General features: G+C 44.8%; 2 protein-coding genes across 3 annotated transcripts in view; both read right to left on the bottom strand.

Annotated features, from left to right (window-relative positions):
* The window catches only part of map7d1b (MAP7 domain containing 1b), a 33,963-nt gene extending 26,398 nt beyond the window's left edge, over positions 1-7,565 (bottom strand). For both annotated transcript variants that reach the window (XM_083982469.1, XM_083982470.1), the window contains exon 1: positions 7,189-7,565. In XM_083982469.1, coding sequence (XP_083838595.1) covers positions 7,189-7,270 — 82 coding nt within the window. In that variant the 5' untranslated portion in view covers positions 7,271-7,565. The remainder of the gene's footprint in view (positions 1-7,188) is intronic.
* Positions 7,566-12,534: 4,969 nt separating this feature from the next.
* stpg1 (sperm-tail PG-rich repeat containing 1) lies at positions 12,535-20,749 on the bottom strand (the record flags this gene model as incomplete). The annotated part of the gene is made up of 4 exons (XM_083982287.1): positions 12,535-12,608; positions 13,556-13,803; positions 20,453-20,627; positions 20,716-20,749. The coding sequence occupies 4 exons, from the start codon at positions 20,747-20,749 to the stop codon at positions 12,535-12,537; spliced, it is 531 nt and encodes a 176-aa protein (XP_083838413.1).
* Positions 20,750-22,694: the final 1,945 nt, after the last annotated feature.

Below are 22,694 nucleotides of genomic sequence, written 5' to 3'. Positions count from 1 at the left end.
TTGTAGCTTCAGTCTTGTAGCTTCAGTCTTGTAGCTTCAGTCACGTAGCTTCAGTCTTGTAGCTTCAGTCTTGTAGCTTCAGTCTTGTAGCTTCAGTCTTGTAGCTTCAGTCACGTAGCTTCAGTCTTGTAGCTTCAGTCTTGTAGCTTCAGTCACGTAGCTTCAGTCGTGTAGCTTCAGTCGTGTAGCTTCAGTCACGTAGCTTCAGTCTTGTAGCTTCAGTCTTGTAGCTTCAGTCACGTAGCTTCAGTCTTGTAGCTTCAGTCTTGTAGCTTCAGTCACGTAGCTTCAGTCGTGTAGCTTCAGTCGTGTAGCTTCAGTCGTGTAGCTTCAGTCGTGTAGCTTCAGTCACGTAGTTTCAGTCTTGTAGCTTCAGTCTTGTAGCTTCAGTCACGTAGCTTCAGTCACGTAGCTTCAGTCACGTAGCTTCAGTCTTGTAGCTTCAGTCACGTAGCTTCAGTCACGTAGCTTCAGTCGTGTAGCTTCAGTCTTGTAGCTGCAGTCTTGTAGTTTCAGTCACGTAGCTTCAGTCTTGTAGCTTCAGTCTTGTAGCTTCAGTCTTGTAGCTTCAGTCTTGTAGCTTCAGTCACGTAGCTTCAGTCTTGTAGCTTCAGTCTTGTAGCTTCAGTCGTGTAGTTTCAGTCTTGTAGCTTCAGTCTTGTAGCTTCAGTCTTGTAGCTTCAGTCGTGTAGTTTCAGTCTTGTAGCTTCAGTCTTGTAGCTTCAGTCTTGTAGCTTCAGTCTTGTAGCTTCAGTCTGCTTCAGTCTTGTAGCTTCAGTCTTGTAGCTTCAGTCACGTAGCTTCAGTCTTGTAGCTTCAGTCGTGTAGCTTCAGTCTTGTAGCTTCAGTCTTGTAGCTTCAGTCACGTAGCTTCAGTCTTGTAGCTTCAGTCACGTAGCTTCAGTCACGTAGTTTCAGTCTTGTAGCTTCAGTCACGTAGTTTCAGTCTTGTAGCTTCAGTCACGTAGCTTCAGTCTTGTAGTTTCAGTCATGTAGCTTCAGTCTTGTAGCTTCAGTCATGTAGCTTCAGTCTTGTAGCTTCGAAGCTACACGACTGAAGCTACAAAGTCCTCAACAACAACAACAGTCGTGTGTTCAGTCGTTCAGCTGAACTTAAAGCAGCAGTAAGACAGGTAGTAAAGCTATCAGTAAGTGACCCGGTGGTTTTGTCTAACTTCCTGTCAGCAGATGGAGTTAGCAGCCCCCGCCCTCGTCATGGATCTATTGGTCCTCGTCCCTACGTCACCACATTCAGGCGCATCCCTTGGCTGCACACACAGAGAGGACTGCCTCTTTATGCCGTTCTCTCTCCTCATTGGATAAAGGTTGTAGGATACAAGGAAAGTTTTCTCCTGGGCTCAGAGCAGAGCAGAGTGACTGACAGACCCGTGTTTCAGACCAAACACTCTATAGAAGTGATTGCTGTCGGAAGATACAACTATTTAACACTTATATTAACACAAACATTCACCTTACTTCTGCTTTAACACAGAAACACAGACTCAGCTTGCCCCCCCCTGCCCCTCTGCCCCCCTGCCCCCTCTGCCCCCTCCTGCCCCCCCTGTTCCCCCAGCTTCAGGTTTCAGCTCCGTCACTCTGGTTTATAAATAACCAGAAGCTCTGGACTGGGAATGTCGGCCGTAAAAGGGGCCGGCTTCTGTTGAGGCATCTCAGGTTGGCACGGCAACCACAGACCGACTGCACAGACAGGGTGGGGCCACTGTGTGTGTTGAATTGGCACGGCTCCCTCCGTCTCATTGGTTAAAACAGCTGCACACACACACACACACACACACACACACACACACACACACACACACACACACACACACACACACACACACACACTCACTCTGCTGATGGTTGTTGTTGTAGTTGAGTTGGTGGTGAACTACATTTCCCAGAGTTCCTTGCTGGTCTGTGTGAGTCTGGCTGCTCCGACTGTGATTCTGCCATCGGAGGAAAAAACGCTCCGGCCGTTTGGAATTCTTTCAACCAGTCACAATCGTTGTGGTCGGCGCCGTAGCAACGGTGCGCTTGCAAAATATTGCCGGTTGGAAACTGGATTTTGGTCGACAGTGTAGCCGCGGTTTAACGGCGGTTTAACGGCGGTGTAGCGGCGGTGTAGCGGCGGTGTAGCGGCGGTGTTACGGCGGTTTAACGGCGGTGTAGCGGCGGTGTAACGGCGGTGTAGCGGCGGTGTAACGGCGGTGTAGCCGCGGTGTAGCCGCGGTGTAACGGCGGTTGGTAACCGTTGGCGGATGTTTTCTTCTGTTGGTTCATGACACGGATGTATCATAGATCCACGGTTCCTGTTGTTCCTTGATGTTTCCCGTTACCGTGCCGACTGGGAAAGCTGCAGCACGGAGGCGGGACTTCCGGCTCGTCCCGGCCAATCAGAGGCTGATCGCAGCAACACACTTCGGTCAGGTCAGATTAAAGGGGTGTTCACACCAAACGCGATGTTGCGTTGTCGCGCGTCGAGATTGTAAGTGTAAAGTCAATGCACAGACGCGATTAGACGCGAATTCGCACCTGGCGACGCGATGGACGTGGTGCCGCGAAAAACGCGTCAACGCGCGAGTTGAAAATATTGAACTTTTCAAAATCTCAAAATCTTTGTGGCGACATCGCGTGATGCCGTGCCGCGACAGCCTATCAGCATTGAGATTCTGACACAACAACACACTGCTACTCACTGGAGGCAGATGGACAGGCCTAACCCGAGCTAGCAGCTAGCTGCTAGCAAGGCCTCAAACTGAGCAACAGTCAGTCTGAAGTACCGTAACGTTACAACGGCCGCGATACGTACGCAGAGTTTATGTTACCTTCTACACCAGGACCAGGACGCCGAGGATCAGCACCAACAGTAAAATGACTCTTGATGAGTCTCAACCAACGTTCCCTCTCATTTTCAAAACTCCTGAGCAGAAATTCAACTCCCCTGAGCTGGTGGAGCGACTGTGAGACAGAACGTCCACATGCTGGTGCTCTGGCCTCACCTCTACAACTCCACATATCAATACTATTGGCTATTACTATAATGATTAATAACAGATTATTTTGACAACATTACCCAGGCTGCTCCATATCTAGGTCAGTTACAGTTAATGAGAACAAAATACTATAGACATTTCACAGTTTGAAGCGCTGAGTCTGTTGATCACAAGACATGAAAAACAAAAACATGAATGAAATAAAGAGTTGGTAGAAACTACAAGACTGAACCTGTGATGTCACACACACACACACACACACACACACACACAGTACTGGATCATAAAGTAGGACAGTGCTGTGAGTAGCTGACTCATGTCGACCTGGCAGCGAGTTGGTGTGTTGGGGTGGAGGGGAGTTGGGGGTTAGGGGGGGGCAGTTAGAGGGGGTGAGGGGGGTTTTAGGGGTTTAGAGGTAGAGTTCAGTTTAATCTTCATACTGTTGAACCGATCATAGAGATCTAAATATTATTGATCACTGATCAACTGATCAACATGTTCAGTCACTGAGTCAAGTCACAGTTTATTTATAACAACCTCAGTCGACCAAAGTGCTGGACAACTGCAAAAGCACAACACAGTTAATCACAAACACTACAACAAACAACAAACAATTAAAACAACACAAGGGATAGTAGTCACTTTAAAACAAATCTAGATTAAAAAGAGAGAGAGGGAAAGAAAGAGAGAGAGCCAAGATTGCTTGCTTAGCTGGGAGTGAACGCCAAGGAGAAAAGATAGGTTTTTAGGAGTGTTTTAAAATGTTCAACAGACTGTGCAGCTCTCACATGGAGAGGTTGTGACTGAGAAGGCTCGGTCTGGACCTGGGTCCTGCCAGGAGCAGCTGGTTAGATGAAGATCAGTGGAGAGCCAGGAGCAGCAGGAGCAGCTGGTTAGATGACCTAAGTGCCCTAGCAGTGGTGTGCAACTGTACAAGCTCCGATAAATAAGGTGGTGCTAGACCATTCATACATTTAAAAGCAATTAATACAATTTTTAACTGAATCCTAAAATGACTAGGCAGCCAGTGCAAAGATGCCAGGACTGGAGTAATGTGCTCGCGTTTTTCTTTCCAGTCAGCAAGCGGGCAGCTGCGTTTTGAACGACCTGCAAGCGGCGCAGTGCTTTCTGGTCAAGGCCAACAAACAATGAATTACAATAATCTAAACGTGATGTAATAAAGGTGTGAATTAATCTCTCAAATACATTTCTTGGGAGATAAACCTTTGCTTTGGCCAACAGCCTTAGTTGGAAGAAGCTTGTCTTGACTATGGAGGATATCTGCTTGTCAAACCTAAAGTCACTCTCTAAGACTTAAGGGAACCAACAGCACTGTCACATCCATCAAGCACATTTTGTTGACCAAATAAAATGATTTCAGTTTTGTTTTTGTTCAAAGACAGAAAGTTAACTTCCATCCACGTTTGGATATCTTTAAGGCAGTCTAGTAGAGCCTGAACAGAGGCTCGCCCATTTATCTTTAGGGGTAGATAGATTTACATCATCGGCAAAACAATGGAAAGAGATGTTGTACTTTCTAAATATGGATCCCAGAGGCCCTAACCCATATATATCGAGAAAAGGAGGGGGCCCAAAACAGAAGCTCCAACTCCACAGTTTAGAGGGGAAGTGGCCGAAGAAAGCTGGCCCAGCTGGACTGAGAAGCTCCGGTCTGAGAGGTAGGACTGAAACCCCTAATGCCCACACAGGTGTTCAGACGTGACAGAAGAGTTTATGATCCACTGTATCAAAGGCAGCTGTCAGATCTAAAAGGACCAGGACAGCAGAGTTACCAGAGTCAGCTGTCAAAAGGAGATCATTAAAATGTTTTAAAAGCGCTGTTTCTGTGCTGAGGCGTGACTGAAACCCAGACTGGAACTTCTCTGATACCATACCATACCAATACCATTCTGATCAATAAAAGACTGAAGCTGTTCATATACCACCTTTTAGTTTAGTTTATTTCTACCTTCTCCAAGACCTTAGAAAGAAAAGGAAGCTTGGAGATGGGTCTAAAGTTTGATAAAACTGTCTGGTCAAGGTTACGCTTTTTGATGAGGGGCTGGACCACAGCATGTTTTAAAGCAGCTGGAACACAGCCGGTCATCAGAGATAAATTCATCAGGTTCATAACACAGGGGCCAATAATATGGAAAAGCTCCTTAAAGAGGCGGGTGGGATGCTGTCAAGAGGACAGTAGGAAGGCCTGAGGTGCTTTACAATATCAGTTAAAGATGGGAGGGAAACAGCAGGAGATATAGGAGGGGCAGCAGGACCTGATGCAGACCTAATATCAGAAATGTTATCAATAAACAAATTCAAGAAATCTTCACACAGTTTGGATGAAGGAATAATAGCACTGTGATCACAGGGGTTCAAGAGATGATTCAGAGTACTACAGAGAAACTGAGGCTTGTGGCTGTTTGCTGACACAACATTGGATAGAAACTGACTTTTAGCTAATTTGACACTTTTTTAATATTTGATCAGACACTCATTTAAGATCTAAGGAAACTTGTAGATGATCTTTCTTCCACTTTCTCTCGGCACGTCTGCATGTGCGTCTTAACGTGCGAGTGGTGTCATTAAGCCAAGGCTCTCCTACTCGCTCAGAGCGTTTGCACCTAAAGGGAGCCACTGATTCTAATATGTCAATACAGGTTCCATTAAACATGTCCAAGAGCTCATTAAGAGTGAACCTGCAGTACAGAGTCACAGGCAGTAGAAGGGTTAATTGTGCGCACACGGCGCTCTGTGGCGCACAATTTTTTTTTTTTTTAAAGTATATTTTTCGGCTTTTTGCCTTTATTTGATAGTGATGACAGTAGAGATAGACAGGAAATGGGGAGGCAGAGAGAGGGGGAATGACATGCAGGAAAGGTCTGCCCGACACGGGATTCAAACCGGGGCAACATCATAAACACCAAAGATGTGTTTAAATTATGAGTTTACAGGTGAAATAGAATATAAATAAAAACATTATGAGGCAAAAAGGTGAATTTAATTTCAATCTCAGCCCCAAAGTGTCTGTTACAACCACACACACACACACACACACACACACACACACACACACACACACACACACACACACACAGCACCATGGTAATAAGAAGCTGCAGCTGTTTGTAAACAACAACAACACACACCACAACAACACACCTCTGACCTCTGAGGGAATCGAACCTGAACCTCCGCGACCAGGCAAATCAACGCGTCAAAGATCCAACAGGAGGAATTAAAGGGATAGTTCACCTCCATGCTGCTGGTCTGTAACGTCTGTAACCCTAATAACCCTCTGGTGTTGAAGCCCCGACATGAGAAACTGTTCAGTAAATCATTAAATATTATTATTATTATTATTATTATTATTATTATTAGTATCTATATTATATTAAATAAGTCTATGTTTTAATCTTGTTTGTAGCGGCAGCTCCCAGTTGCTCTTCCTGGTTCGTCCATCGCGCCGGCCTCAGTCATCGCTCTGGTGCCGACGCAAATCTCACCAGAAGCTTGAAACAGAGACTTATTTAATTCTGTTCTGAACAGTTCCTCATGTCGGGGTTCAACACCAGAGGGTTAGGTGTTAGTTACTGTTGTTAGGGACGTTACAGACCAGCAGCATGGAGGTATCTGGATGTTTCTTGGAGTGTCTTTTTGGACCAAGAAAAGAAAAGTGAGCTCCGTTCTCAACCGTCATATGGACATGCAGTGCTGCGGTTTAGTTTAGTTTATTAGTTTAATAGTTTAATAAGGGACAATGTGTAATTACATGAATCATTTAAAGGAGAAAATGAAAAGATGTTTGCAGCAGATTTAACTCCCAGCTCATCTCCATCTGTCGTCTCTACACACAACTAACCCAACACACAGAATACAGCTGCTATACAACGATGAGGCATAAACACACACAGTTAGACAACAACAACACTAGACAACAACAACAGTTAGACAACAACATGTGTGAGGTAGAAGAGCTCAGAGCAGCCAGATGTTGGTTGTTATAGCTACTGTATGTGAGGAGATAATGAACTCAATTTCAATTTTGAGTGAACTATTCCTTTAATACGTGGTAATCAGAGCTCTACCCCCCCCCCCCCCCCCCCCTCTTCTCCTCCTTCTCCTCCTCCACATCAGCAGCCCCCCCCTCCATTATAACCCCCCCCCCCCCCCCCCCCCCTCTCTCTCTTACTTTTGTCTCCCAGTGTCATCTTCTCCTGCAGGCACGCGCTCAGGCTCGCGCTCAGGCTCGCGCTCGGGTCCGGACGGTCCATGTGTCCTTCAGACGGCGCTCGAACCGGGTCCGCGGCCCGTTGCTGCTGCTGTCATTCCCACACCAACACACCAACACGCCCTTCCTTCCTTCCTCCCTCCCAGTCAGATCAGACCCCAGATCAGATACCAGAGAAACGACGCGGGAATAAAAATAAAATAAAAACCTCCGCGCGCGTGCAAACGGCGGGAAAGCGCTTCCGGTCGGCTCCTTTGAAGTGCCTTTGTGCCGCGGTGTCGGTGCCTTTGATCCGGTCCGGTCGGTCCGCGGCTCCGCGGCTCAGTCCGGAATAAAAACCTGATGGAGTTAGAGCAGGAAAAACACTTCCGGTCCCGCTTTTCAAAATAAAACTACCTGCAACTCTGGTTCTGATATCAGAGGAAAACGTCACGTTGAGCAAATAAATACAATCATAGTTAATATACAAAAGCAAAACAACAACGCTCACATGTATAAATATGGACTTTCTCATTGTTACTATTTTTACTGTTAGGATCCTGATTCTGTTGCTCAGTCTCCTCTCCTTGATCCTGTGCTGTGTGTGTTTTAGTTTGCTACTGTCATGATGTCATGCACTTGGTTTTATCTAATACTGTTGATAATATGGTCTGTATTTTTAGATTAGCCGCCTATGGACTGGTGTTGAAAATTAGCACTTGTGCTAAACACAAACAAGCAAAGCATCTGGTCTGTCCACTGGAACAGTCTCAATGTATCTGTGACGTCCATATCAAATAAATAAACATATCATAATAGGTACTAACGGGCAAATTATAATCAATAACCTTTAGCATTTATATTTTCTATATTAAAAGTTAAAACTGACAGAGAAAACCTTCATCATGAAGTTTCATCAAACAGGTTCAACATCTGTCACAGCTGAAGCAGCAAATAAAGGGTTAAATGCTGATGACATAATAATATTTATAATATTTACTGGGCTACATAACGCTACACTGAACCTTAACATGTGAGTTATTATCATTATTTATTCTTATTCTATTTTATCTTATTTTATTCTGTTCCTGTTCTGCTTTTACCTCAGTAATAATATTATTATTTGTCTTATTTGTCTTTATCCTGTTCAACTCCTTTGTTGTTGTTGTCTGACTAAGAGTTTGTAAAGAAGAAACAAAAATGTTTAGAAGAAGAAAAAAGGAGCTGCATTTTATTCTGAAAGTCCGTCTTCTTCACATCCGGTTGTAGTTTCTCTGAATTGACGTCACGGGTCGATGCGAAAAACCGCATGCGGGACAAGGAGGGGGGGGGGGGGGGGGGGGGCTCACCTGGCGTCACCATGGCAACAAGACAGAGGTGAACAGCTGTGTAATTAACTGTCAATAACAGCAGCTCCGTATATATAAACATATATAAAACATCCACATCTTACATCTTTACATTCATATCTATAGATTAAAGCTGATCCATATATAACACTGTAATAATCTATACATTCATATCTATAGATTAAAGATGATCCATATATAACACTGTTATAATCTATACATTCATATCTATAGATTAAATCTGACCCATATATAACACTGTTATAATCTATACATTCATATCTATAGATTAAATCTGACCCATATATAACACTGTTATAATCTATACATTCATATCTATAGATTAAAGATGATCCATATATAACACTGTTATAATCTATACATTCATATCTAGACTTTTTCAGACCTTTTTAATGCCATTAATACCATTGTGGCAACATTATACAACAAAAAGAATTTGCTAATCTCAAAACAGGAGAGAAACACAAAAACAAACACTTTATCAACTGCAACTCCACGCATGTCGTCTACAGACTGACATGTCCTTGCAAGTGTTTTTATGTAGGACGCACAAAAAGGCGTCTTAAAGACCGGGTGGCGGAACATAAATATGCCATAAGGATAAATAATGTTGATTACCCTATGGCACGCCACTTTAACAGCCATCACAACGGCAATGACAGGAATAGATACGATAGAGCAGTCTATCAGAGGAGGAGATCGCCTCCAAAGAGAAACATTTAGGATTTTCCAGTTTGATGCCTTGATCCACCCAGGCCTGAACGAGGAGATAGACTTAGTTTAGACCCTTCCTATAACTGCTTTGATGTACGTTTCTCTGCCTGTGATAATCATGTTGCCATTTAATCATGTCTTTAGTGATACACCCATCTATAATATACTTTTCTGACACTCTACAGTGTTTTTTATATTTTCTTTTCCACGATGATATGACAACTCTGATGTGATGTTATGTGATAACTTTATATTGCCTGTGATAATTCTCCTGTGATTTACTGTAATCATGTTTTTCGATACACCCATTTTTAATATATTCACTTGATATTGTCACGATTTGCCCTAGTTGGATTTACTAAGTTTCTTCGTTTTTCTTTGCTTCCCCACATTTTCTTTGCTCAAGACTATTCAGTGTGGGTATATTTCTCCTTATTTGTTTGGTATGTCCTCATTGTCTATAAATATAGCCCTCATTATTATTCTTTGATTATAGATTCTTTGATTAACATATATTTTTGATTCTTATATTCTTTGGTTGATACACACAATGTAATTGTTTACCTGTATTAATTTATCATCTATTGTTTTTGATTAGCAGCCAGCCATTGGCCCACCCACAGAGTTTACTTAAAGGACAATTCCAGGCGAATTCAACTAGGGGGTGTATTTTCATATCATTTTAGGTCTAACAGAAGGAATCTGAAGATTTTCAGTTTAATGTCTCCTGTTTTGCGGTAGCCGCATCTGTCCCCGCGTCGCCACGGCAGCGATGAATGGGAGTGGATTGAAGTTCTGCTGCTTAGGCTGTTTCCATCCCTCAGAGCCACAGACAGCGTCAGATGGAGACTCAAACATGCACCCAGAAGTTTATTTACTTCAACAAGCCGACATGTTTGTAAAACTAGATCTAATTCAAAGTCTCCCGGAGTCTCGTGCGAGACCCAGTTGCCGTGCGCGGTGTATTCAGGAGCAATGGGAAAAGCTCCCGTTTGTGTCATAAACACAGGAATATCAACTCTTTACTTGCTTCAAGTAAAAAAAACTTCTCGGCGCATGTTTGAGTAGCCACCTGACGCTGTCTGTGGAAAAAAATAAACACTTCAAGCAAGTAAAGAGTTGGTATTCCTGTGTTTCTGACACATACGGTAGCTCCAACTGCGCCTGAATACACCAGCACTGCAACTTCGGGCTCGCGCGAGACTCCGGGAGACTTTGAATTAGATCTAGTTTTACAAACATGTCGGCTTGTTGAAGTGAATAAACTTCTCGGTGCATGTTTGAGTCTCCATCTGACGCTGTCTGTGGAAAAAAAATTGCGGCTTTGAGGGATGTAAACAGCCTAAACAGCGGAACTTACATCCACTCCCATTCATTGCTGCCGTGGCGATGCGGGGACAGATGCAACTACCGTAAAACAGGAGACATTAAACTGAAAATCTTCAGATTCATTCTTTTAGACCTAAAATGATATGAAAATACACCCCCTAGTTGAATTCGCCTGGAATTGTCCTTTAAGAGACTCCCACCTGTGACTCTGATCCTTGATCCACGCCCTGAAGAAGACCGTGTCGGTCGAAACCGGTCGGCGTTCTTTTGTATCCATGCCCTGATTAATTAAAGGCTTTTTACGCATCACCTTGTCTCCTGAAGTAAGCCTTGTGCTTTTTTCGTCTCTACCTTTTTAATGCCACTTTGAATTAAATTTAAGACTGAAATAAGCCGGTGCATATTCTCATTTGTCTGTTTTCCCCGTTGCATTATAGTTATAGTTATATTTATATTATATATAGTTAGGCAGCTGCTTTAACAACACACACCTGCCTCCTAAACTAAATTGATAATAAATATATATTAATAAAAATAGGTTTAGATTATCTGATGAATGACAACAGACATAAATAGACTTTCAGAGTAAGATATAGTGATGTGAGTTTTGAAACTTCCATTTAATTCAGACTGAATAAGTCGTGTCAACACAGGTTGTTTTTATATATATTACCTACTGTTCATCCTACAGTCGCCTATAGAAACATCAAATATAACAACACAACATGGTTGTTTTTACAGCACTATATTTTACAGCGGGACAACTCTGACACTCTAAACAGCCAGTAGACTAGATCTCCTGTAGCTGTAAACTACATGTGTTCACTTCACTGTTCAGCAGCACAGCTCCACTACTTCCTGAAATAAACCAGCTCCTTTATTTCCTGTCTTACATTATTGGACCAACTAATTAATCCAGGTGTGTCTGACCATTGTTGTGAGGTCAGACACACCTGGATTCATCAGTTGGTCCAATAATGTAAAAGTAGCTGGCTTATTTCAGGAAGTTGTGGACTTGTGCATAAAGCCCATTACATAGTGAAGTGAAGTCAGATTCCAGCTGTGGCCGACGGCGACTGTCCTAATCATTTTACTCACCAAATCATATTTTTACCTGCATTTGGCGAGTGGAGCTGATTTTAACCCTGGTTAGTGTTAGTGTTAGTTTAGTTTAGTGTCTGTGGGTGTGAATGTGACTGTGTCTGTGGGTGTGGGTTTAACGGTCCTGGTGGTCCCGGCCCGGGTTAGGGGTTAGGGTTAGGTTATTGTCTCCAGACCGGTGGTTAGGGGTTAGGGTTAGGTCAGCCTAACCAGACCGGTGGTTAGGTCAGTGATTCTCAAACTGTGGTACGCGTTGTGACCACTAGTGGTACGTGGGCTCCCTCTAGGTGGTACGCAAAACATAACATACTGAATTAAACATAAATAAAATAAAATACATTTCAGATTTTGACTAGTAGCGTTTAACCGTTTAAGTTTCAATTAGGTCACTTGTATAAGATGAAAGAGCAGGTTCTTGGTGAAATATGAGTCATTTCAGAATATGATCTTTGTTAGGATACATGTTAGATAGCCTACCCCCCCCCCCCCCCCCCCCCGGTGGTACTTGGAGAGGCAAGTCTTTTCTGGGGTGGTACTTGGTGTAAAAGGTTTGAGAACCACTGGGTTTGGTTATTGTCTTGCCACTCGGCCACATTGTTCACATTGAGCTCCACCCTGCAGCAGTTGGTCTCAGTCAGCTGTTCCCAGACCAGCAGCAGCAGCAGCAGCAGCTGTCTGATACAGACTGAGATGATTCACTGACTCAGACATGTCAGACATGTGTAAGAAGAAGTGACTGATCCAAGTCTTGTTCATTCATGTTTATGGAGCAAAGCAACAGTTTTAAAGTGTTTGAGGCTTCAGCCCTCAGGCCTCAGCCAGGGATCCAGACTCTGGAGTCGCTGTAGAGGAACGACTGCTTCGATGAGACCAGAGGGTCGTAGAAACCTGAGGAGACAAAGTTCAGTTGTTGTTTCACTCAACAACCACACTAGGGCTGCCAGTGCCACAAACCATTGTTTTGATAGTCGACTAGTCACCAACTATTTTTTTCGATTAGTCGACTAATGGGATCAAACGTAAATTGAATGTAAAACATGCAGCTTATGGCACCAGCTGCAGCTGCTCTCATATAGGCTACCATCATTAGCTTTCAGCTTCAAGTGTTTAAGGTAAAAATAAAGACAATTTAGATGATAGTTCATTAAACTTTTAATGAAATATGCAGCTTTAACTGTAGCATAAAGTACAAACAGCTGAGTAAAATAAGGATAAGGCACTGGGGAGGAGTGGTGGCGGAGGAGGGGGGGGGCTACACCGGTGCTGCTTGATGACAGACGAGAGGTAGAGAGAGAACACCTGTAGTAGCCTACTACTCACCTTGAGTGAGTGAGTGCACGTGTGTGTGTGTGTGTGTGTGTGGAAGGTGCTGCAGCAGTTTTGAGAGAAAAACAAAGTAAAAAAAAACAAATAAACGACGCATCGACTATTAAATTAGTTGTCGACGATTTTAATAGTCGACGTAGTCGTGACTAGTCGACTAATCGTGGCAGCCCTAAACCACACAACCGACTGCACTGCACGTCGTCTATATGTTGAATGTTGAGCCGTCGTCGGCTGGTCAGTGACCTCTGACCTCTGACCAGCTTCTACTGTTCTACATCCCATAACCCTACACCAGTTAGTTCAGATCATTTATTCTAACCCTCTTTAGTTATTTAACTCAAGATGTTGAACCAGTGTGTGTCTGCATCAGCACCTGCTCTGCAGCTGAAACTCTGGTTGTCTGTGTGTGTCTGGTTGTCTCTGTGTGTGTGTGTGTGTGTGTGTGTGTGTGTGTGTGTGTGTGTGTGTGTGTGTGTGTGTGTGTGTGTGTGTGTGTGTGTGTGTGTCACCTGGTCCCGGTGTGTGGTGGTCCTGGTGTTGTACTGATCTCTTGGTTGTGGAAGCGAAGGCGGCGCTGGGAACAGGACGTTTAGATCCGTCCTGACTCCCGACGTCGTAGTGGCCCGGTCCCGGAGAGGGCTGATCCTTACAGCCAATCAGAGGCCGATCCCTAGAGCCAATCAGAGGAGGAGCTGCTCGCGCCGCCGGGTAAGAGCCAATCAGAGGAGGAGCTGCTCGCGCCAGATAAAAACCTCTCCTGAGACACAGAACAGAGTCACTGCATCAGAGAGAAACCACAAACCGAATGATGTTCTACAACAAAGAAACATGAAACTAAGAGATTATTATTGTGACCATTAGTAGCCTGTATCTGTAAACTGGGTCCTGGTCTCCTTGTTGTGTAGTGTTTCAACGTAGGAGCGGTAATATATGTTAAGTGTTTGTCTGGATGTTGTGTTTTGTACGTGTATGTATTACGTTTGTGTTTTCTGTATGTATTTTTGTTTTATGTATTAATGTGTTGTGTGTTAATGGTTTGTATTTGTCATTTATTCTGATGAAAAGACCCCAGGAAGAAGCTGCTGCTGCTGCTGCTGCTGCTGCTGCTGCTGCTGCTGCTGCTGCTGCTGCTGCTGCTGCTGCTGCTGCCGTGTGGCTAAAGCCAGAGCGATAGATATAACAGAGTGGCGACAACCTTTGATGTCGCCGCCAGCGCGGTCACGTGGTTCATGTAGCTCCCAATAGTTCCAAACGAGGCTGCCGCTGTCATGTTCTGCTATGGGACAGACAGCACTGAGCTGCTTTTGGACGGTAAATATTAAAAAATAAACCGTACAAAGGTATATTTACAACTGTTACTGAATTACTGTATGTACATCAATGTCAGTTTTCAAACAAAAGGCAAAATCTTCTTGCTTCAAGGTTTTATTTGTCACTCTAAAGTGAAGATTAGCCTGCCCTACAGTAAAAATGGCACAAGAAGAGGAGTAAAGCAATATATTAAACGGGAATATATATATTTAAGCATCAAAGATGTTCAATCAAACCCACACAGTTTGAAACAACGTTCAAAACACACACAGCCAGTATCACAACTAAACATAAAGCCCGTTAGCTTAATGCTAACGTATAATGCAAAACCTCATAGACGGGCTAACAGAAATTAGCAACGATATCGCCATTTCGCGGCAACCGAGCCATAGCAGTAAAGCTGCCAAAACCTGGCTTTAGCGCTGTCAACACGTCACAGTTTTAATATTTTTTTCATGTAAGAAAGTCACCGTTTAATCCTGAGTCTGTGGTCAGTTCATAACGTTTGTTAGGAACTTGCACCGATGTTTGTTCTGGGAGAAGTGCAGAGTCTGTGTGAGCCCCGACCGGGGACCAGGGCAGCGGCTGTCACAGCCCCGACCGGGGACCAGGGGCAGCGGCTGTCACAGCAGCAGCAGCCGCTCTACTGAGCTGATCTGCCGGCGGGACGACCGTCCTCTTCCCGTCGGAGGAAACGAGCCAAGTAACGTATCCGCATGCTTTTAGAGGTTTACCGCTGGCTGGTTAAATTATTTTTTGGAGATTAGTGTTGGTTTTATTGATGAAATTTAACAACTGTGGCAGTGGCATTAGTTTGTGTGAATGAAAAGTGAGCAGGGCTGCTTCTGGGCTACGGACTGAAATCACCACAGTTACGTAAATAAATCAATGTTTTTGATGAACCGATCAGTCTAATAATTTTTATTTTGTTAAGTCAACATGGTTACTGTACTTGGGAAAGATTATTACCACTTTATGACTTAAAATTGGTCGGTATTTCATCAACGTAGCTCAGTAGTTTCTTGCTGTTCAGCCATAGAAACAGACGTGGTCCAGCGCCGCGGGAGGAATGTTTGGAACTATTGAGGGCTCCATGACCCGGAAGTCGGCCCGCCATTTTTTACAACGGAGTCCTATGGGAGTGTCGCCACTCTGTTATATCTATCGCTCTGGCTAAAGCTAATGGGATCTAAATAAACTAAACTAAACTAAACCAAGCTCAGGGTGCAAACAGTCTGAAACACTGGCACCGTTACATTTTATTATGTTCATTCATGTGCATTGTCCCTTTAAATAAATAAATAATAAACTCCTCAGGGGTAAAGAAGGTGACTAGACACCGACCCCCTCGGGGCAACTTTAAAGGTGAATTTACAGTCAGTTTCAGCACGAGACTCGGGTCCAGATGTATTAACCCTTTCACAACCTTCGCTCCTGTTAAACCTGAACGACTGATGAGCAGCGATTCTCCTGAGAAGCTAAACGTCCCTCAGGATAAGAAGCTGAACGTTGTAGCATCCAGGGCTCTAAACTAACATCTGTAGCAGCTTATTTAAGCTTTAAATGATGCTGAGGGACCAATCAGAGAACAGTAAAAACACTTCTACTGTGACCCAGAATGAGTCTCTTGGTACAGGGTCTTTCCTGCCACTACACTGTTATTATGTTATTAACTATATTTTATTATTTAACTACTTAAATCACAGGAGCTGATTGGTTGAACTCATCCTATGTAAATATTAATACAACTCAATAAGCAGCTCCATGTTGTGTGGTGTTCAGGGACAGTCGGGACAGTCTGAAGACAGAGAACTCTGAGCTCTGAGGTTGAAGTTTAGATAATAAACTATCAAATATAATGAAGAAGAAGCACTATGGGGCGGTGTGTGGCGCAGTGGTTGAGGCGGCCGCCCCATGTGGAGGCTACAGTCCTCAATGCAGGCGTCCCCGGTTCGAATCCCACGTTGTGTAGCTCCGCGGTATCGAACCGGCTGAAACACGGAGGAGGACAGAGCTCGGTGCCGCGCTGAGGCACCAGATCGGTCGGAGGCTTTGACAGGGTTCCTACAGCTGAAGCCAAGTTAAATTTAAGACTTTTTTAAAGCCACTTGAAATGAAATTTAAGACCGACTTCATAATAAACACAAATGCAGAAAAAAGAAAAAGAAAAACACCACATCAATTACATAGAGTTAGGGACAATTTGACCCACTTCCAAGGTAAAGTGACTGCTACATGAACATTGTGTCTCTTTCCAGCTGTCCTTTCAAAATAAATGTCTCTTTCCAGCTGTCCTTTCAAAATAAATGTCTCTTTCCAGCTGTCCTTTCAAAATAAATGCATAAAAAGTCTGAAAAAAACAAACAAAAAACACTGACTCTGGAGCTGGAGGCGGTGAGAGATTTAGCGTTGACGGCCGCCACTAACTTCTCTATGTCTGAATGTTACCAGTTATTTTGAGATTTGAGACTAATTACAACCATAAAATACCACTTACCATGTGTTTTTTACATTTTTAAGACGTTTGAAAAATTGATTTAAGACATTTTAATGCCAATGAAGGCCTTGTTTTTAGATTAATGAATCCAATGCCTTTTAAGAGTTTTTAAGGATCCGTAAGAACCCTGTTTGAGCTGCGTTCAGATTTATACTTTCATGTTCCTCCGGCTGTTTCTCTTCTATAAAACACGTTCTACATCTTGGAGGCGAGCGTCGTCTATGATGACAGTAAAGCAGGTAGAAGACGCTCCATCTGAACGGCTCCATGTAGCTACACCGTTAATATAATACATCCATGAGCTACACACGCTGCTACCAAGCAGCAACATGCAGCAGACTGAGACGTCCAGGTGCATCGCCTCAGGTTGGGAGGGTTACTTTAAAAATGTATTCCAGTACAATTACAAGTTACCTGTTAGAAAATGTAATTAGTAACTTACTCTAAGTACCACAAAATTAAAGTAATGTAACGGATTACATTTAGTTACTTTTGGATTACTTTAATACCAAACATGCAAATTCAGTCACGCAGCCATCACGCATCAATCCACGCAGAGGAAACAGGAAATGAAACGCACCGAGCATCCGCTAAATTTCAAAATAAAACACAACGGATAAACTCTTGATTGTAAATCATCACTTTATCAACATTAGTGACAGCCGCGGCACAAACCACGAGTTAGTACACACTCAAACCGAAGCAACAATAATGTTAACTACTCAACAAGCCATTATTACAAGGTTTACAACAGATGTGACAGACAACCTGGGCCGTGTGTGTGTGTGTGTGTGTGTGTGTGCGCGCGTGTGTGTGTAAGAGAGGGAGGGAGAGAGAGAGAAAGTCTGTAACCTGGCTGTTAGCTGCTAGCTGTTAGCTACCGTAGCTCAGGCGTCGGTCTCCGTCAGGTAAAAACTGCTAGCTGTAACCTGTTAGCTGTTAGCTGCTAGCTGTTAGCTACCGTAGCTCAGCCGTTGGTCTCCCGTCAGGTAAAAACTGCTAGCTGTAACCTGTTAGCTGTTAGCTGCTAGCCGTTAGCTACCGTAGCTCAGCCGTTGGTCTCCCGTCAGGTAAAAGCTGCTAGCTGTAACCTGTTAGCTGCTAGCCGTTAGCTACCGTAGCTCAGCCGTTGGTCTCCCGTCAGGTAAAAACTGCTAGCTGTAACCTGTTAGCTGTTAGCTGCTAGCTGTTAGCTACCGTAGCTCAGCCGTTGGTCTCCCGTCAGGTAAAAACTGCTAGCTGTAACCTGTTAGCTGTTAGCTGCTAGCCGTTAGCTACCGTAGCTCAGCCGTTGGTCTCCCGTCAGGTAAAAGCTGCTAGCTGTAACCTGTTAGCTGTTAGCTGCTAGCCGTTAGCTACCGTAGCTCAGCCGTTGGTCTCCCGTCAGGTAAAAGCTGCTAGCTGTAACCTGTTAGCTGTTAGCTGCTAGCCGTTAGCTACCGTAGCTCAGCCGTTGGTCTCCCGTCAGGTAAAAGCTGCTAGCTGTAACCTGTAACCTGTTAGCTGTTAGCTGTTAGCTGCTAGCTGTTAGCTACCGTAGCTCAGGCGTCGGTCTCCGTCAGGTAAAAGCTGCTAGCTGTAACCTGTTAGCTGTTAGCTGCTAGCTACCGTAGCTCAGGCATCGGTCTCCGTCAGGTAAAAGCTGCTAGCTGTAACCTGTTAGCTGCTAGCTGTTAGCTACCGTAGCTCAGGCGTCGGTCTCCCGTCAGGTAAAAGCTGCTAGCTGTAACCTGTTAGCTGTTAGCTGCTAGCCGTTAGCTACCGTAGCTCAGCCGTTGGTCTCCCGTCAGGTAAAAGCTGCTAGCTGTAACCTGTTAGCTGTTAGCTGCTAGCTACCGTAGCTCAGGCATCGGTCTCCGTCAGGTAAAAGCTGCTAGCTGTAACCTGTTAGCTGCTAGCTGTTAGCTACCGTAGCTCAGGCGTCGGTCTCCCGTCAGGTAAAAGCTGCTAGCTGTAACCTGTTAGCTGTTAGCTGCTAGCCGTTAGCTACCGTAGCTCAGCCGTTGGTCTCCCGTCAGGTAAAAGCTGCTAGCTGTAACCTGTTAGCTGTTAGCTGCTAGCCGTTAGCTACCGTAGCTCAGCCGTTGGTCTCCCGTCAGGTAAAAGCTGCTAGCTGTAACCTGTAACCTGTTAGCTGTTAGCTGTTAGCTGCTAGCTGTTAGCTACCGTAGCTCAGGCGTCGGTCTCCGTCAGGTAAAAGCTGCTAGCTGTAACCTGTTAGCTGTTAGCTGCTAGCTACCGTAGCTCAGGCATCGGTCTCCGTCAGGTAAAAGCTGCTAGCTGTAACCTGTTAGCTGCTAGCTGTTAGCTACCGTAGCTCAGGCGTCGGTCTCCCGTCAGGTAAAAGCTGCTAGCTGTAACCTGTTAGCTGTTAGCTGCTAGCCGTTAGCTACCGTAGCTCAGCCGTTGGTCTCCCGTCAGGTAAAAGCTGCTAGCTGTAACCTGTTAGCTGTTAGCTGCTAGCTACCGTAGCTCAGGCATCGGTCTCCGTCAGGTAAAAGCTGCTAGCTGTAACCTGTTAGCTGCTAGCTGTTAGCTACCGTAGCTCAGGCGTCGGTCTCCCGTCAGGTAAAAGCTGCTAGCTGTAACCTGTTAGCTGTTAGCTGCTAGCCGTTAGCTACCGTAGCTCAGCCGTTGGTCTCCCGTCAGGTAAAAGCTGCTAGCTGTAACCTGTAACCTGTTAGCTGTTAGCTGTTAGCTGCTAGCTGTTAGCTACCGTAGCTCAGGCGTCGGTCTCCGTCAGGTAAAAGCTGCTAGCTGTAACCTGTTAGCTGTTAGCTGCTAGCTACCGTAGCTCAGGCATCGGTCTCCGTCAGGTAAAAGCTGCTAGCTGTAACCTGTTAGCTGTTAGCTGCTAGCTACCGTAGCTCAGGCATCGGTCTCCGTCAGGTAAAAGCTGCTAGCTGTAACCTGTTAGCTGCTAGCTGTTAGCTACCGTAGCTCAGGCGTCGGTCTCCCGTCAGGTAAAAGCTGCCGTTTATTCCTCAGATGAAGCTCATGTTGAGCCTCTCCGGTCCAGTTATCCATCACTGCTGTTGAATTAGCTGCTAAACTGCTGGAAGCTAAAACCGAGGGGGCGACTGTGTTTACAATTCACGAAAGGAACGTGAACTTACGTGCCGCTCACACTCAGTAGAGTTACGTTAAGAGGCAGCGGAGCTTCAGCCACACACACACACACACACACACACACACACACACACACACACACACACACACACACACACACACACACACACACACACACACACACACACACACCGTACGGGCAGAAGAGGCAGAGCTGCTCTGTCTGTGTGCCTCACCTCTGAAACTACAACGAGCCGGTGAGTGGCTTCTACGGCCGCTCTACAGCCTGTGGTTGATTTTTAAAATGTGAAGTAATCAGCTAAGTAATCTCCGTTTTTATCCAATGTACCGGTAATCTGATTACAGGGTTTTTCTGTACTTGTAACGGACTACAGTTACTACAGTTACCCTTTGTATCCTGATTACGTAACGCTGCTACATGTCCGTTACTCCCCAAGCCTGCGCCTCACTCAGTCAGTGTGTGTGTGTGTGTGTGTGTGTGTGTGTGTGTGTGTGTGTGGTGTGTTACCACGGTAACAGCGTCCTCGGGGCCGGGGGGGCGGCCTGGTGGGGGCTGTAGGCCCCTGGACCTGGGATGTGGTTGTCCACGGCAACAGGGACTCTGCTGGTCTTGGACTTGAAGGGCGACAGGACGGCGTTGGAGCTGCGCTGGATGGAGAGGTGGTGGTTCACCGAGTAGTGACCTGAAGATATATAATATATACATATATAAATATATAACCCTCGTAGTGGCCTGATAGATAATATAGAACGGAGGTAGTGAGCACTCACCCTGAATCTCAAAAAAGGAGAAAAAAACTCTCATGTGGAGGTGCACGGCCAAGGCAAACAAGAAGAGAAGAGAAAACCAGCACCCTCCAATCAGCTCCTTTTAACTTTTTATTGTGGGACAGGCAGGACAGACGTTTGTCCTGCCTGCCTGTCCCACAATAAAAAGTTAAAAGGAGCTGATTGGAGGGTGCTGGTTTTCTCTTCTCTTCCTGATAGATAATATATACATATATAAATATATACATATATGATAGATAATATATAAATATATGATAGATAAATATATAATAGATAAATATTAGGGCCGGGACTTTAACGCGTTAATTACGATTAATTGATTACACAAAAATTAACGTGTAAGAAAAATTAACGCATTTCCTCACATGTGTCTACGTGCGGTGCGCCCGCACGCGAGAGAGGCGGCAGTTTGAGAGGCTGACTGGCAGAGATGAGAGCTGGTGAAACACTAGCATGGTTATTTAAAACACCATCTCTGATCTCTGCCTGCACATAGATACACAGACACGGGCGCACGCTAAATGCGCTATATCGCGCTAATTGCTCAGCTGCAGCGCTATATCTATGACCTGTCACTGTCACAGGTGCAGCTCATCTCATTATGATAGGACTTCACCCTCAGAGCTCTGTCTTCAGACTGTCCTGACCTGTCCCTGAACATCACACAGGGACAACATGGAGCTGCTGTGTGATTGGTTACTGAGTTTTATTAATGTTTACATCAGGCTGAGTTCAACAAATCAGTTTATGCTACTGTGATTTAAGTAGCCTAGTTAAATACTACAGTAATCATCATAGTGTATTGGAAGGAAATACCATTTAATCTGTATGTACCAAATATCATTAATGAATTAATCGATAATCTGCATCCCTAGTCTGTTGGTCTTGGTTAAGTACCACCTTGAATGCTTAAGCTTATGTATTCAGTCATTCAATGGTATACTAAAATCCATGTTCTCACTGTTCTCAGGTCAAATATTTATATGCGATTAAAATGCGATTAATTGCGATTAATTAATTACAAACCCTCTGATTAAGTCGATTCATTTTTTTAATCGAGTCCCGGCCCTAATAAATATATAATAAATATATAATAAATAAAGGTGTTTACATGGCGACGGGACGTCTGTGTTGGTGTTGAACGAGTCTCGTGACGTTTTGGAGACGAAGGAAGAAGTTCCAGCCACGAAGCAGATTCTGTTTCTGTCGCCACGACAACGGAGCTGAAACACACACACACTGATGAGCTGGACACACAACACACAACACAACAACACACAACAACACACAACACAACACAACAACACACAACACAACACAACAACACACACAACAACACACAACAACACACAACACGACACGATACGACACGACACGACACAACACAACACAACACAACAACACACAACAACACACAACAACACACGACACGACACGACACGACACAACACAACACAACGACACGACACGACACGACACGACACGACACAACACAACACAACACAACGACACGACACGACACGACACGACACGACACGACACGACACGACACGACACGACACGACACGACACAACACAACACAACACAACGACACGACACGACACGACACGACACAACGACACGACACGACACGACACGACACGACACAACACAACGACACGACACGACACGACACGACACGACACGACACAACACAACACAACACAACGACACGACACGACACGACACGACACAACACAACACAACACAACGACACGACACGACACGACACGACACGACACAACACAACACAACACAACGACACGACACGACACGACACGACACAACGACACGACACGACACGACACGACACAACACAACACAACACAACACAACGACACGACACGACACGACACAACACAACGACACGACACGACACAACGACACGACACGACACGACACGACACGACACGACACGACA

The sequence above is a fragment of the Trachurus trachurus genome (genome assembly GCF_905171665.1).
Source record: "Trachurus trachurus genome assembly, chromosome: 11".
NCBI classification, from domain to species: domain Eukaryota; kingdom Metazoa; phylum Chordata; class Actinopteri; order Carangiformes; family Carangidae; genus Trachurus; species Trachurus trachurus.
This window is presented reverse-complemented; position numbering and strand designations above follow the sequence as displayed.